Source organism: Peromyscus leucopus, chromosome 20, assembly GCF_004664715.2.
Source record: "Peromyscus leucopus breed LL Stock chromosome 20, UCI_PerLeu_2.1, whole genome shotgun sequence".
Lineage (NCBI taxonomy): Eukaryota > Metazoa > Chordata > Mammalia > Rodentia > Cricetidae > Peromyscus > Peromyscus leucopus.
Genome location: NC_051080.1, coordinates 19,758,532 through 19,774,015, shown reverse-complemented (window position 1 = coordinate 19,774,015; position 15,484 = coordinate 19,758,532). Strand labels below are relative to the sequence as shown.

Sequence of the window (15,484 nt, the reverse complement as noted above, 5' to 3'; positions counted from 1 at the left end):
GCCTCCGTCTCTCCTGGAAGCTGGGGCTGTGACAGAAACCCTGTCCCATGCATGCCCCGGGACATGCCTGTGCTGGAATTCCTGACTGAGCTGCCCAAGGCCCTTCCACCAGTGTAAAAGGCCAGATGGGTCATGTCTATTTGCCCAGCGGGTGACTCCCTTGCAGGAGACATCAGGCATCCACAGAGAGAAAGGTGGCCTGTGGCTCCCGAGTGGACAGGAGTGGCATGGGAGGACCCCACAGTGCTGAAGCAGACGTCACTGTCCGGACAGTTCCACAAGACAGTTAGGCCCCTAGTAGGTTCTGTGGGCTCCTCTTGTCCACACACAAAGCATTCGCAGCATTTCATACCCCAGAGGGACCTTTAATGTCCTCAGAGCAGAGGCTAGACTGTCCCTGAGCTGTCTGTTACCTGAATGCACAGGTGGTGAGGACATCCCACAAGACCTGCCCCAACCCCTTCCTCAGGGCCCAGGGCCTGCGTTCTTCCACATCCCCAGGTTCCTCATAGCACCCTTGCAGTCTGTGAAACTACCTTGCTTGGGGCTGAAATCTGACCTCCAGGTCCAATTCACTTGTGTCCACTAGAGGGAGCCAGTGCACAGGCCTTGGCCCCCCTTGGGGTGTGGGAACTGGTTTAGGCTGGAGTTGGCACAGGACCCAGAGTTCTATTCTGCTCACATGGGTGTACCATCTATCATGATCCCTGTGGTCTTGTTTTGTTTGAGCAGTCATAAGTTGCATAATCTTAATTCTACGTTATCTACAATGTGAAGAACACAGATTGTTCTAAGCACAGCAGAGCTGGCCTTGCTGAACATATAACTTGCCTTTTTTTTTAATTCATGAAGAAATTTATTTTACAACAGTTCTTTGTACACACACACACACACACACACACACACGAACTGTATATATATGAATTTATTAAAGATAAAAGCAAATTCACACACTAATAAGATGAATGTCTTTCTTTTTACATGAAGAACGGAGTTTTGGCTGAATATCTGATAAGGCAACATGTATCACATCTTTAGTATTTTCTCAGAGTTGGTCAGTTTGATTTTATAATCATGAATGCTGAGAATGCTGCTTTGCATAAATGTACAGTAAAAGTGGCATATACATGCTTACATATATTTCAGAAATTGTTGGAAATCCTGTCCTACTTGCAAGCAAAATTCATTTAATGATTTAAAAAAATGAAACTCAATTCAACAATTTAAACATCAGTCCTTAAATTCAAGCATTCTAAACGCAATAATATCCGGAGACACACTACATGGACAGTGACACTTGGAAGTATACGTTGCTCCCGTGTAGAGATGTCCAGGGCTGACCACTTGGGCTTGAACAAATGATGCAAGAGTTTTTCCATGGGAAGAATGATCCTCCCTGTCTCAGCAGCCACTGACCACCTCTGGCTCTTCACCTAGAGCCGGGAACTTGTCGCATGCTCCTATCCCATCAGCATGTCAGCCAGTGTTGTCACTGCTGGAAAGCTGGGAACCACAACAGAGATCAGGCTGCCGAGACATCCCCAATGGTACAGTAGTAGCGCTTTTATGTGACGTGCCTTTTTTGGTCACTGCCATTCTGCAAACTGGCTCAAGTTCAGAGTCTGTATCGCTGAGACCCAGGCCTTGGCAGGTCAAGGGGCTTGTCCTGGATTCCTGGGAAAGGATAGAATTGATGGCAGAGGCTGTCTCTCCATGGCCTCCTGAGACACTCCTGGAGAGTCTCCCAAGGTCCCTGCCCTGTCCCTGGGAGGGGCAGGGGCAGGGGGCAAGGGAGAAGAAGGCGCAACACAAAGCCACCATTCACTCGGGACCCTGGTGTCTCCAGGCAGGCAAGCTCAGTCCACAGGTCCTCTGAGCCCCGAACACAGTTATGATCATCATTAAGGTCAACATACATAAGGCAGGATGTAGACTCACATGGAGAAGGGCCTCTGGGCGTGCCTGTGAGGGATTATCTTATCAACTGAGGTTGGAAGCCCTGCCCCCTGTGGATGGGACCATTCCCTGGGCAGGGGATTCTGGGTTGTATAAAGGGAAAGGTGGAACTGGGCAGTTGCATGCATGCATGCATGCATTCTCTTCTGGCCCAGACATAACTTGAGCAGCTGCCTTGAGCTCCTTCTGCGTTGACGCCACTGCCATGATGGACTGGACCTTGAACTCTGAGCTAACATGAACCTTCCCTTCGGTTGCTTTTGTCTGGGTATTTTATCACAGCGACAGGAAAAAGACACTAAGCCACGTACTCCACTCCACACAGAGAGGGGCTCTCATGCTGGCTGCTCTATGTAAATTCACAGTCAGTTCAAACTGGAGACCCCTGATTATTTTACATAGGTGAGCCTCCGTGCCCAGCCCAGTCCGGGTCTCAGTACATGGCCTGTCTTATGTGTGTCCCCCCACTCCTGTAGCCCCATTATTTTATCCAGCCTTCGCCTCATTATTTTATCCTCTTGTTTCCCCTTCCTTAGTCACAAGTTTGGGAAAAAAGTCACCTACTGCAGTAGCCTGCGTGAGCTCCGAGAACATCTCCAGTGCGACCAGCTGCTCATCCCCCCAGAAGTAGTACGGTGAGTGGCCACCGTCCCCAGAGCCGTGCCTGATACCCACTCCCACGCGCAGGAGAACAAGCCACGAGGGCCGCACGTGGGTGGGAGGCTCCTCTTCTCACTGCCGGGGCAAAACTGATTAAAAACACATCGAGGCACAGGTCTGCCGTTCTGCTTCTGAGGCGGATATGAAAGGGGCTCCCTGGTGTGCAGATGAGCCGTGTGTAGAATGAAATGATCCAGGAGTGGCAGGCGCGGGGGCCCTGGAAGACAGCTAGTGGAGTTTCATTCAGCTCCTGCCGAATGTCTCACTGAGCGTCTGCGGCAAGCCAGAGAACAGACTCTCAACTGTAGAGCGGCCCTGGCTTCAGGCCTGGGCCAGGCATGCCGGCTCCAGCGGCTACTCTGAGCCCCTTGCTCCTGAGAGGGCAGCACTCTGCCCAGGATGTCTAAAATTTAGACAGGAGACATAGGATATGTGCGTCTCCCATTATGTTTATAGAAGCCTGGTCCACATACAGCACTTGCTTCCATGGCCAAAAGGCTGTCCCCCGTGAGGTGACACTCTCCTGTGGTGTCTGCAGGTATGACGAGAAGCTGCAAAACCTGCACAAAGGCCAGCTGCCCCCTCCCACCAAGACCCCGCCACCTCGACCACCTCTGCCCACCCAGCAGTTTGGCGTCAGCCTGCAATAGTAAGTGATGGAGGGTGGAGGCTGCTCTGCTACCTTGAGCGCTGGGACCCCTCTGTGTCCTGGGAGGTTGCCTCAGGCCTCTGACTGCAGTGGCCAAGCTTAACTCTACAGGAAGGATAGAGTCAAGTCCCCACTGAGGCTGAGTGCCCACAGCTCTGTGTGTGTGTGTGTGTGTGTGTGTGTGTGTGTGTGTGTGTGTGTGTGTGTGTGTGTGTTGTTGTTTTGTGTTGTTTTTTTGTGTGTGTGTGTGTGTGTGTGTGTGTGTGTGTGTGTGTCTCCCTGCCCTTCAGGCCTCTGGCTAGGACCCCTCCTCTCACCTTCCACGTGAGATGTGCTCAGGAGACCTTGACCTTTAGTGGATCTGCCACCTTCCCCTACCTGTTTACCAGGCTAACTTCATTCCGACTCATCTGGGGCCTCTCCTTCAGAAGCCTTCCCTGGTGCCCAATCACACAGGCATCTCCAGCCCAGCCCTAGTCCAGGTTCCTACATGCCTCACCCTCTGGGTTATGAGTTTGTCCCTCTTTGGGTCTCCTGTCCTGGTAATAGACCTGGCCAATGAAAATCCAAGGTAATTTTTAAAAGATCTACTTATCTATCTATCTATCTATCTATCTATCTATCTATCTATCTATCTATTTATTTTACATTGAGGTTTACCTGCATGCACGTATGTCTATATGAAGGTGTCAGATCCCCTAGAACTGGAGTTATAGACAGTTGCGGATTGCCATGCGGGGGCTGGGAATTGAACCCAGGTCCCTTGGAAGAGCAGCCAGTGCTCTTAACCACTGGGCCGGCTCTTCAGCCCCCCAAGGCAATGTTTTGTCCTAGAGCAGCTGAAGCAGTCAGATCGCCCACAGTGAGCACAGGAAGAGCCGGGCCTGCTACGTGGCAGGTACTCAAGACCTGTTGCGTGTCCCACTTGAGTCAACCGCTTAGTATTAGAAACACTCACGAGTTTACGGTTTTCACTTAAAACCGGCCATCTTTAAGGTCCATGTGGACTTGGGAAGAGTTGAAGAGACGTCTGGTAGGGTTCAGGTTTGTCCTTGTCCATCCTGAATCACCAAGGCAGGGTTCCTCCTGTCCTCGTATATGTCCTCTGGGATAAGACCCATCCGCATGCTCTCATGACCTGTGACGCCGAGGGCATGTGTGGGAGGCAAAGCATGCCCAGTGCCCGTCACGTCCTAACCCCCAGAACTGTGGCTTTCACCTGCCTTCTGAGAAGGACTTTGCAGAGGTGAATGGAGACCTGAGATGGGGACTGTCTGGGCCACCTTGGCGAGCCGAGGGCAGCCCGCAGGGTTCTATAAGGAAGAGGCTGTGAAGCTGGAAAAGCGTGGAAAAGCGAAAAGTGTGTCCCTGGAGCCTGCAGGTGCCAGCCCCACACCTGTTCCAGACTTGAACTGAGGTAGTTCAGAATGTTGTGTCAAGTTAATTAGTCTCACAGCCACTGGGAAGCAACAGGAAGTGGTGGGAGGCTGTCCCGTGGTTCTGTCCCTGTCAGCAAGGAAGGCGTGACAAAGCAGTGTTCCCTGAGCGAGGCAGGGGTGCGTCTGGTGACCCGAGTGTCTGGAGCAGGGTGAGCCTGCAGCAGAGGAGGGGAGCATCTTGGGATATCACAAAGAGGACTGTTACTCCCTATACGTGTGCCCCTGGACCAGTACCGTCCCATGGGGCTTTCTGCTGTGACGAGCACAGACTGCTGGACCCACTCCAGGCTGAGTGGGCGCATGGCTACTTCCTGTTTAAACAACTTGAATAGCACCTGTGACTGCCCTACTGGACCCCACAGTGCCTCCCCACCCAGACACACGTTCTCCGAGAGAAAAGGCAGTGTGCGGTGATACGGTTGGCCCCCAAACTGGAGCACAAACTTGCCACCAGAGTGCTTTTTTCCTTTGCATGGATTCTGGAAGCATGCTGCTGTGACTCACTCCCTGGTGGTCCGCACATAGTAGATGCCCCTGGTGGCCACCCCAAAGGCAGGGCAGGTGCCTGCAGTAACTACAAGCACCTCTAGAGGTCGTCGGTCAGGAGACCCAGGCCATCAAGTGACAGTTTCACAGTGTTTCTGAGGCCTGCCGATGTCCCTAGTGGCTCTGCCACTCAGTTCCTTGGTGCAGAGGCTCCAGCCACGCTGCCTAACGGCCTGTTACACCCCTGTCTTCTCATCTATAAAAACAAAGACAACAATGAGGCCACGAGCCCTTGCCACATTTCCAGGGTACGCTGTCTTTCACCATACACTGGGGTGTGCTGTGTGCTGAGCCTGTGATCCCATCACTGCGGAGGCAGAGACATACCCGGAGTTCACTGGGCAGCTGGCCTCACCTAATCAGCGTGCACAGTGAAGCGTGGCACCCCAGGTTGTCCTTAGGCGCACCTCGCCCTCACAAACACACACACACACACACAACCACTTGAAAATGAAAAAAACTAGTGTAATGTACAGGTTTGTACAAAACTTACCTGAGGCTGCAGGTGGCTGTCAGCGGCCTCTCGGCTCTACTGTGTGACTTGGGGGGGAGACTTGGTCTTTGTTCTGGGGTGTGTGTGTGTGTGTGTGTGTGTGTGTGTGTGTGTGTGTGTGGTGTTTTGTCTGTAATCATGTGTCTGTACACCATGTATGTGCCTGGTTCCCACAGAGACCAGAAGAGAGCGTCAGATGCCCTGGGACCAGGGTTACAGATGGTTATAAGATGCCAGGCGGGTGATGGGAATCGAACCTCGGTCCTCTAGAAGAGTAGACGGTGCTCGTGACTGCTGAGCCGTCTCTCCAGCTCTGGAGAAGGCTATTTTTGTTCACCTCAGATGGGAGAGATTGACAGACTAAAGAGGGGCTCTGTCCAAGTCTAGTCTGCAGACCATTGCGTTGATGGGGTCACTCATGGGGGCATAGGTGACTCAGGTGCCTGCACCACTGAGAAGCCCCACACCCAGCATGGGTGATGGCCCAGGAAAGCTGCATCGCTGGAGCTCCTTGTGGGATCTGTAGAAAGCTCCAAGAGTGTCCCCTTCCCAGCAGTGGTTCACTGTTTGTGTAACCTTATACAAGCCGAGTGTGTCTTGTAAGTTTCTGGTGAATGCCGTGAGCTCTGTGAACCTTCCTCCTTCCTCCCCTCTCCAGGAGGGGGCGTTTCATTCGGAAGCAACAGCTACAGTACCAGGCCACTGGGGACACCTTTATCGGGGACACTCTTGTGACCTGAGCACTTGCAGGATGTGTTGACACAGAGTTGTCAGTGGACAGGAAGCTGCTGGGACAGTCACTTTGCTAGTGACTCCTGCTGCAGGGCCCGTTGCCGCTCTTGACAATGGGGACATCAGACAGACAGAGCTGGGATGCAGCTTGGTGGTGGAGCGCTCGCCTGGTACACATTACCACTGTGATCCACTCCAGCACCACACAGAAAAATCCACTTCATTCCTATCTCTTTAGGGAACAGCACGCAATGTCAGATGCCTTTGAATACATTCCGGGCACGCCACTTTAAGAGATAATCTGTGTGATTGCTCCTTTAAATTAATATTTTATGTTGTCTCATTGCCAATGACTATAATAAAATGGCAATAAACGTATTAAATAAAGCACCAGATATCTAATTTGTTTGGACTGCGAGCGAGTGGAAGACATTAAAATTCATAACTAAAGCCTACTCGCCAATGTTAATTTGCTGATTTAAGTTCACAATAGAAAGCCATCACTTGGAATGAGCCACTTAAGCCAACAGAGGAAGGCAAAGTCGGGGAGTCAGAGGTCTCACTTGGGCTGGGCCAGGGCTCAGAGGAGCTTGCCTAGCATGGGCAAAGCCCTGGGTTCAGTCCCCAGCCCTGCGGAAATATAAAGCCTTGCTTGCCATTCCCGAAGAGGGAGGATAGAGATGCGAGTCTCCTCTGGGCAGCTGTGAGTCTGGGAAAGAGGACAGGTCTAGAGATGAACCACTGCTCTCCTCATTAACCCGGTCCAAGAACCTTGTGACCAGGGGCCTTGCCACAGAGCATGCAGAATATGAGCCCTTCACTATCCCCTCCTCCAGGAAGCCTTCCCTGATGACTTCACACAAAATAGGATGTGTGAGACTCCTTCCCCTCCACACACACATGTACACACCTTCCTTACATCCTCCACCTGCTCCTCAGAGTAGGATTCAGTGCCCAGATGCAGGACTGACGGACACATGCATCCAGGAACTGTCGAGGCCTAGATTATTGGGTAAGCTTCCTTTTTTCTAAGTATGTCATTCTGTGGGTGAGGGTTGTCACAGCTATGGGCAACGGCCACCATTGTTTAATGCTAGAACATTCCATCCACATCTGGTGCCTTTCCTCCCTCACAGACACGAGTCCACTTTCCATCTCTAAATTCTAGACATTTCATGCAAATAGAACCACACCATTAGGCACTTTGAGCTGTATTCTTCAGCCTGGTGTCTTTTTTGAGGTCCATAGAGGGTGTAGCTGGACACATCTATTATACAGCTGTAGTGGATTCTGTTGGTTCTCTAGCACTTCCTGAATGTTTTGGTTGTTCCCACCTTTCCATTATTATGCATAATGGTGGTCTGCAAAGTCACGTACATAATTCTGAGTCAGCTCCTATAGACCCGAGGGGACAGAAACTCACAATCCGGCAGCAAAGCACCACGAAAAGGGGTCTTCAGTGGCCCAGCCTTGTCACATGCTGATCAGGACTCTCCAAGAATGGTGGCCAGCCGGATCTTTTGCTGTGTGACCTGGACAGTCACCATAGCTCACTGGGTCCAAACATTCCCTTCTGCCATGGGCCATTTGTGTTCTGCTTGGGGACACCACTCAGTCCTGGCGTGAGAATGATTTCTGCCACCAGCACCGTTGGCTCCCTGCTTAACAACACCCCTACATCCCTCGGGCCTTGGAGAGGTGCTGTCATTGGTAATGCTGTGTAACAAGCGGTCTTTTGTCTCAGCATGTTACAGGAGCAGGTCTTTTTTTCCAGTGTCTCAGTCAGCTCTTGATGATGCAACCTAACAAGTAGCCCCAACTCTCAGCATGTCACAGCAGTAGAAATTCTTTCCTGGGTTTCATGAAGTGTGTGGAGCAACTGGAGTTCAACTCACTTTATGTACCCTGTCATTTTTGACACCGGGCCAGAGGAGTGGCCTCCACCCAGGACATCTGTCCTCCTGCTGGGGGCTGGAGCAAGTATAGCCTAGTCAGGAGGTCTTACAAAATGTGTGTATTGTGTACATCCCACAGCAGGTTGTGTGGGCCAGCCCTCGGCCAGTGCACAGAGAGGCAACTGTCCTGCAGGTGCAGGTGACACAGAGACACTTGTCCTGAGACACCGTAGCTCCCTCCACTGCGGTCCCCAGCCAGCGCTAGATGCTGAGGACTCAGAATCTGCACCAAGTCCTTCTGAATATCTGTTGTTACTGTGTCTCAAGCCCCATGTTTTTATCATGTACTTTTGGGTCTTGTTGTTGTTGTTTGTTTTGGTTTTTTTTTTTTTTTTTAATCAGGGTCTCTCTGTAGTCTTGACTGTCCTGGAACTCACTATGTAGACCAGGATCCATCTGCCTGCCTCCACCTCCTGAGTGCCGGGATTAAAGATGTGTGACACCATTCCCAGCCAGCACTTTTTAAAATTGGATGAGTACCTAGTCTGGTCTCCTGGGTCCATGCTCACAGCCAGAATTTCTCGTAAATCTGTGTGTCTTCTTGTCTGTAATTTTTTTTTCTCTTTTGCCCTCTGGCAAGCTCCTACTCATCCCTCAAAACCTCTGCCTTAAAGTAGCCCCTTGAGGAAGCCTCCAGCCCCCCACCCCCACCCCAGCGTTCCCCACAGAATATTCTGGGTGGAGTTCTGGCATTTTGTTGTCCTTCCAAATGTTTGGACTCTCGTGGCTGCTTCATGGGGCCAGAGGCTGTCTCTCTCCCTGGACCCTCCCTGATGTTCTATCCCCTGGAATGGGGGGGAATCTGAGAGCCTTCCCCTGGCTGTGCCCACCCTCAGGGTCCGGAATAAGCCAGTACTTTCTTCTCCCTCAGCCTCAAAGACAAAAACCAAGGTGAACTCATCCCCCCTGTGCTGAGGTGGACAGTGACGTACCTGAGGGAGAAAGGTAAGGAGCTCGCTCTGGCCGGGACACTCAACAGCGCCTTTCCAAAGGGGCTGCATGTCAGATCCTGAACACCCCACAAGCCAGGGGCTGCTGGAGCTGTGACCCGAGCAAGCATGTGATGTGCAGGCACAGTGGCCACCTTGGGTGTGTGTGCATGACTGTGGGTCTGGGTCCAGGCTGCTGCCCAGCGTTCTCATGTATTCTAGGGTGCTGTTCCCCACATAGAGCAGGCTCAGGCCCGACTTTCTCCCCTGGTTGTGAAGCCAGCAGCGGGGGCTGGCAGGGAGGCAGCCAACTGATGATGCTAGATAGAAGAAGAAAGGCTGAGCATTTTCTTCAGGGTCACATAGTGGTTAGGGGGCAGAGGCAACTGGAGCTCGGGCCTGTGCGTTTCTGCACTCCCTTCTCTTAGGGAGGGAGGACCTGGGACATGAGGTGACTGGAAAAGCCTGATCTGTCACCACAGGAGGTTGATACTGCAGACAGGGGAGTCACAGAATCTCCAGAAGGCCAGAGTTCTGGGATCTGAGATGTCCGGTCTTTTCTTCCTGCAGGGCTACACACGGAGGGCCTGTTCCGGAGATCGGCCAGCGCCCAGATAGTCCACCAGGTCCAGCGGCTGTATGATCAAGGTGATGCCCCAGACCCCTCCCTCTTGCCAGATTCTCAACTGCTGCCCTCCTAGTCCTCGGTAACTCCATATCCCCCACCTGGCCCCAGAAACAGGTCTGGGTGGGCTGCTGCCTGGGAATGCCAACCACCATCCCATTGTAGAGCAAGGGAGTCCTGTGTCCAGACTCCAGCCAGCTAGGCAAGGCGCTGGCCCAGCCCTCAGTGCCTCTGCGCTTTCCTCACTGACACCAGGTGGCCACATGGTTTGAACTAACACTTCAAGGTAGGGAAATCATGTTACGGCGTTCCATAGGCAGCCCCGACTCTGCAAGCCGAAAACTGGACTCTGAGCTGGGGGTACCTCCAAAATAACACTAAGCAAATAACTATCTTGCTCCCAGGAGCACTCGCCCTCTAGTCTTGCTCGAGCCTTCCGTGTTCCTGTGACTGCAAATTCACTCGTCAAAATACGAGGCCCACACAGTCCCGAGCTGGACATTTAGACCTTAGCCTGGCCCTGTGTGTGCAGCCCCAGAGCCAAGGCCCTGACCTTGGAGCTCAAGCCTCCATCCAGAGCCAAACCTTACCTCGAGGGAAGCGATTAGCTGCTCCGTGGGCACCCTAGAAGAGGGAGGAGGCAGTGGCAGTAAGAGGAAGCTGGTGGGGAATAGCATCCCCATATCCAAGAGGCATCCCTGGGACACATGGCTGTGACCTACACCTCCCCCTCGAGCTTCCAAGCCATGGGCTGAGGGAGCTGCTCAGCTGTGCCATGTCCTGTGTTCAGGGAAGCCGGTGAACTTTGACGACTACGGGGACATGCATGTCCCAGCCGTGATCCTGAAGACCTTTCTGCGTGAGCTGCCTCAGCCTCTGCTGACCTTCCAAGCCTATGAGCAGATTCTCGGGATCACCAGTATGTACCCGCGTGAACCCTGGCCTCAGGGCATCCCTGGCTAATGACCCAGGTCAGCCTCTGTCTCGGCTGAGGCAGTGTCCACCCAACCTTGGCCCATTACTGTCCAGCCCTGTGGGTCAGCAGAGGGGAACTTGGGGCCACCCCTCTCTATTCAGTGAGGCTATCAGGCATCAAACAGGCCATATTGTCCTTGGGTTTGGGGAGGGTGACCCTAGCTTGTCTGGTGGCCCTACCGAGTTGGCTACATTTCTCCTTCAAGTGAAGTATACAGGCCTTCCTGTGGAAGCTTCCTGGAGCCCTGTGGAAGCTTCCTGAAGGCTGTAGTCTCCAGAGACAAGGAGCACACTGCTGGTGATCAAGGAGTCATCTCCCTGGTCCAGAGCCGAGTCTCGGGTCCCTGTTTTTCCTGTCACCATTTGTGTGACCTGGGGCGAGTCATGCAGGCCCTCTGCGCTCCCTTCCCTCATCTGTATTCACGAGGGCTCTTCTGAGGACTGAAAGTACATAAAGGGCTGGAGATGCAGCTCGGTGAATAGAGCATCGCCTAGCATGCAGGAAGCCCCGATTCCATGCCCAGCACCAAATAAAGTAAAGCATGGTGCTGTGTAGATATAAACTCCTGCACTTCGAAGACAGAGGCAGGAGGATCAGGACCTCAAGGTCATCCTTGGCTCAAAAATAAGTAAGAATATGCACAACTGATGGCTGTCACAGAGTCACTGTTGTGACATTCTGCTGCTCTGCCTGCTTCCTCGGGAAGGGATAAGAAGGACCACCATAGCCGGGTGGCAGTGGTGCACGCCTTTAATCCCAGCACTCGGGAGGCAGAGCCAGGCGGATCTCTGTGAGTTCGAGGCCAGCCTGGGCTACAGAGCAAGATCCAGGCCAGGCACCAAAACTACAGAGAGAAACCCTGTCTCGAAAAACCAGAAGAAAAAAAAAAAAAAGAGGACCAGCGTGATAGCCAAGGTGGCCTGTGTCCCTCCCATGTCGTCTCTGTGGCCATCATTCTCTGAAGAGGAGCTTGAGACTGGGTTATCCACAGCCCAGAGCTGGTGGCCACTGGTTTCCCTGGAAAGGCGAATCACAAGGAAACATCTTGTCCACCAAGATTACTAAGCAACCACAGCTTGGTTCCCCAGGACAATGACCTTTATTAGAACGCCCTCGAACGTTTCATAGATGGGGATCCTGGGTCCCAACAGGAGCCTTCGTACAGTTCCAGGGTCCCCTGGCCACTACACAGGCTTAGCAGAGGGACAGTAGTGTGCCAGAGGCTGGGGGTTCAGGAACAGGGTTGTGAACACGTCTGTGGGCGGAGGGTCTGAGGATGTAGATTGGCTAGTCGAGTGCCGGGGCTCCGTCCTTAGCACTATACAAACCAGAAATAGTGGCACACACCTATCATCCCGGCACTTGGGAAGTGGAGGCAGGAGGACCAGGAGTTCAAGGACATCCTCAGCTATAGAGCAAGTTTGAGGCCAGCCCGGGACGTGTGAGACCTCGTCTCAAAACAAAACTCAAGTGGAGGGCAGCGGTGGGGACCGAGGGTCTATGTGTGAATGCGGGTCTTTCCCCGAGAACAACACAGCCTGGTGATCTGTGCACTGAGAATCAGAGGCAGTCGCATTTATCCTGGCGAGATCAGAGTCAATGCTTTACCTTCCCCAGCCACACAGTCTCCATGGCAGCTGCCGGCTCCATCGTGGTAACCCACAAGCAGCCCTAGGCCGTGTGTCTACACACAACCACAGTGGAGTTCAAGTGAAATATTACTACTGATCGCTGGCATGGTGGTACATGCCTCTAATGCCAACACTTGGGAGGTAGAGAGAACAAATGAAACCTTTATTAACAACCAAATGTGCTGGGCCAGATGTGGATGGCAGTCTGTGTTTAAATGGCTGGCCCTGGTCTAGCCTTTTCCTGTTTGCAGAGTGACTCACTGCCCTGCTTCCCAGCGGGCAGTAGTTTTCTGCAGCCATCACACAGAGGAGGAAGGAGGCTGGCAGAAGTAGTGGGGTGCTGGCCAGAGCCACATGGCCAGGCTGGCCTTAGGACTGTGCTGCCCAGGCCAGCAGCCTCATGCCGTTGCAGGTGTGGAGAGCAGCCTGCGTGTAACCCACTGCCGCCTGATCCTGCGGAGCCTCCCGGAGCACAACTACACCGTCCTCCGCTACCTCATGGGCTTCCTGCATGAGGTAAGTGGGGCTAGCTGCATCCCAGGATGAGGAAGCCCAGCCCCAAGACTGGCCCTGGGGGGGCCTCTTGTCATCACAGACCCGAGCTGTTTGCCCCAGGTCCAAAGTCACACCCACTCCACTCTTGAACCACCAAAGGATGTCACTCAAGGTCCAGCCAGACTCCTCTGAGAAACTTGACAGTCTGGTGCGATGTCCAGGATAGGAGCCAGGAGGGACAGAGGGGACAGTTTATCATACGATGTCACATTCTTGGCTTTGTGTGTATGGTATATATTCATGCATATGTTTGTGCGTGTGTGCATGCATGAATATATGTGAATGGATGTGTGGAGGACAAATATCAACGTTAGAGGTCTTCCTCAGTTACTCTTACCTAGAGCTCAATTATTCAGTCAGCCATTATTGGCTGGCCAGTGAGCTCCAGGGATCTGCCTGTCTTTATACTCCCATACCCCAGTGCCCGCAGTAGAGGCATGTGGGTGCTGGGAATTGAACTCAGGTCCTGTGGCAAGTACTTTAGCCGCTGAACCACCTCCCCAGCTGCCCTCTACCCTACCCCCACATTCACCACAAGCAATTCCGTCTCTCTCGCTGTTGCCTGGTTACTTCTCACCGAGCGAGGATGCATGCGCTCAGACCCTCTCGGCGGAGGACGGACTTCTCAGGCTTCCTCCTCAGGCACTGGTGTGGACTGGTCTTTGTTGTGCTGCTCCCTCACAAGGCCCAGAGGCAGGTCTCCCGTGCCCTCTGGGCTCAGTCTTCTCATCTGCAAAATGGGGAATAATGAATCCTACTCATCCAGGTGGCCATGTCAGCCAGGAGGACGGGAGCCCCTACAAGGTAGAAAGCACTTGGCTCTCTCCACCATACCCACCAGCCTGAGCTCAATTCACCAATCAGATCACGGAAGCCAGAGGGCACCCGGCTTAGATTTGCAGTGTTGGGTGCCTGCCCGGCCCCCAAGTCTGCCAAAGTGGAAGGGGAGTTGATGGGGGCACTTATGAGATCCTGGAAGTCAGACTGTGGAGGTTCAGAGGGTCTCCACAGCGTCAAGACCAGAACCTTTCACAGATGGAAAAACTGAGAAACTGAGGCCTCCCTTAAGTAGGGAAGTGGCCACGTAGAATTTTGTCATTGGCTGTGACCTCCATTCTAGAACTCTTTTATTTATTATTTATTTATGTGTGTGTGTGTGTGTATGTGTGCATGCGCGCTGGCACACAAATGTGTACACACGCTACAGCATGCACATGTGGAGATCAGAAGACAGCTTGCAGGGAGCACCGTGTGGGTCCCAGGGCCTGAACTCAGACTGCCAGGCTCTGCAGAAGTTATTGTTAGCCACTGAGCCATCTCACTGGCTCCATTTTGTTTTTTGAGATTGGTGTCTTTCACTGGCCTGGATCTTGCCAAGTCGGCTAGGCTGGCTGGCCAGTGAGCCCCAGGGATCCACCTGTCCCTGCCTCCCCGGTGCTGGGATTACGAGCGTGCACCAGATTATTCTGGGGACCAAACTCCGGCTAGCATGGCAAGCGCTTGGTGAGACGAATTGAGCCATCTCCCCAGCCCACCCTCTCCCCTCAAGAGTTCTTTCCACCACATTAGCCCCTGGGAGGGGGGGGTGAGGATGGAATCATCAACAGCTCTCTCTACCACACCAGTCTCCTCTGGGGTGAGGACAGAATCCAGGCTGCTGATGCCTGGGGATTCATTTCTTGGTTTCCGGTGCGGCCTCTTCCAGGTGTCTCTGGAGAGCATTTCAAACAAGATGACCAGCTCAAACCTGGCATGTGTGTTCGGGCTGAACTTGATCTGGCCGTCCCAGGGGGTGGCTTCCCTGAGCGCCCTGGTGCCTCTGAACCTGTTCACGGAGCTGCTGATTGAGTACTACGACACAGTGTTCAGCACCCAAGAGGCCCCCGGGGAGCACGTGCAGACCACTGTGGAAATGGAACAGGCTGGCCCTGTCACCAAAGGATTCACGAAGACAGGCACTCCCCAGGCCTCGCCATACTTACCGCGCTTCCGCATCCCCTGACTGGCTGGAGACACCTCAAGATGGAGGTGCCCCCTTGCAATCTATGTATCTGTGGCCCCGTTTGTCTTATAAACATATGGTCTGTAAGAAGACACAGGAATTAAATGAACCCAGAACTTTTTAGTGGGAATCTTGTGCTTCTGATTGTTGGGTCCATCATGGTTCTGGGCCGTGGCTGAAATGAAACACAAGTGTGAGGATGACTGTCTGGAACCATAACCCAATGTGACTTAAGGGAAGTGTGAATTTGTGAGCAAGGGGCCTGGAGCAGGGCCTGTGTGACAGGCCATCTGACCTAGTGACTCACACAGCTGTAGGCTGGCCACAATCCAGGGT

The 15,484-nt window shown here is 53.0% G+C and overlaps 1 protein-coding gene across 12 annotated transcripts in view; it reads left to right on the top strand.

Annotated features, from left to right (window-relative positions):
• Arhgap8 (Rho GTPase activating protein 8) overlaps positions 1–15,271 on the top strand; it is a 45,528-nt gene extending 30,257 nt beyond the window's left edge. For all 12 annotated transcript variants that reach the window (XM_037197479.1, XM_037197478.1, XM_037197480.1 and 9 more), the window contains 7 exons: positions 2,493–2,591; positions 3,155–3,265; positions 9,302–9,375; positions 9,930–10,007; positions 10,775–10,903; positions 13,004–13,107; positions 14,852–15,271. In XM_037197479.1, the coding sequence (XP_037053374.1) occupies positions 2,493–2,591; positions 3,155–3,265; positions 9,302–9,375; positions 9,930–10,007; positions 10,775–10,903; positions 13,004–13,107; positions 14,852–15,148 (892 nt within the window). In that variant the 3' untranslated portion in view covers positions 15,149–15,271. The remainder of the gene's footprint in view (positions 1–2,492; positions 2,592–3,154; positions 3,266–9,301; positions 9,376–9,929; positions 10,008–10,774; positions 10,904–13,003; positions 13,108–14,851) is intronic.
• Positions 15,272–15,484: the final 213 nt, after the last annotated feature.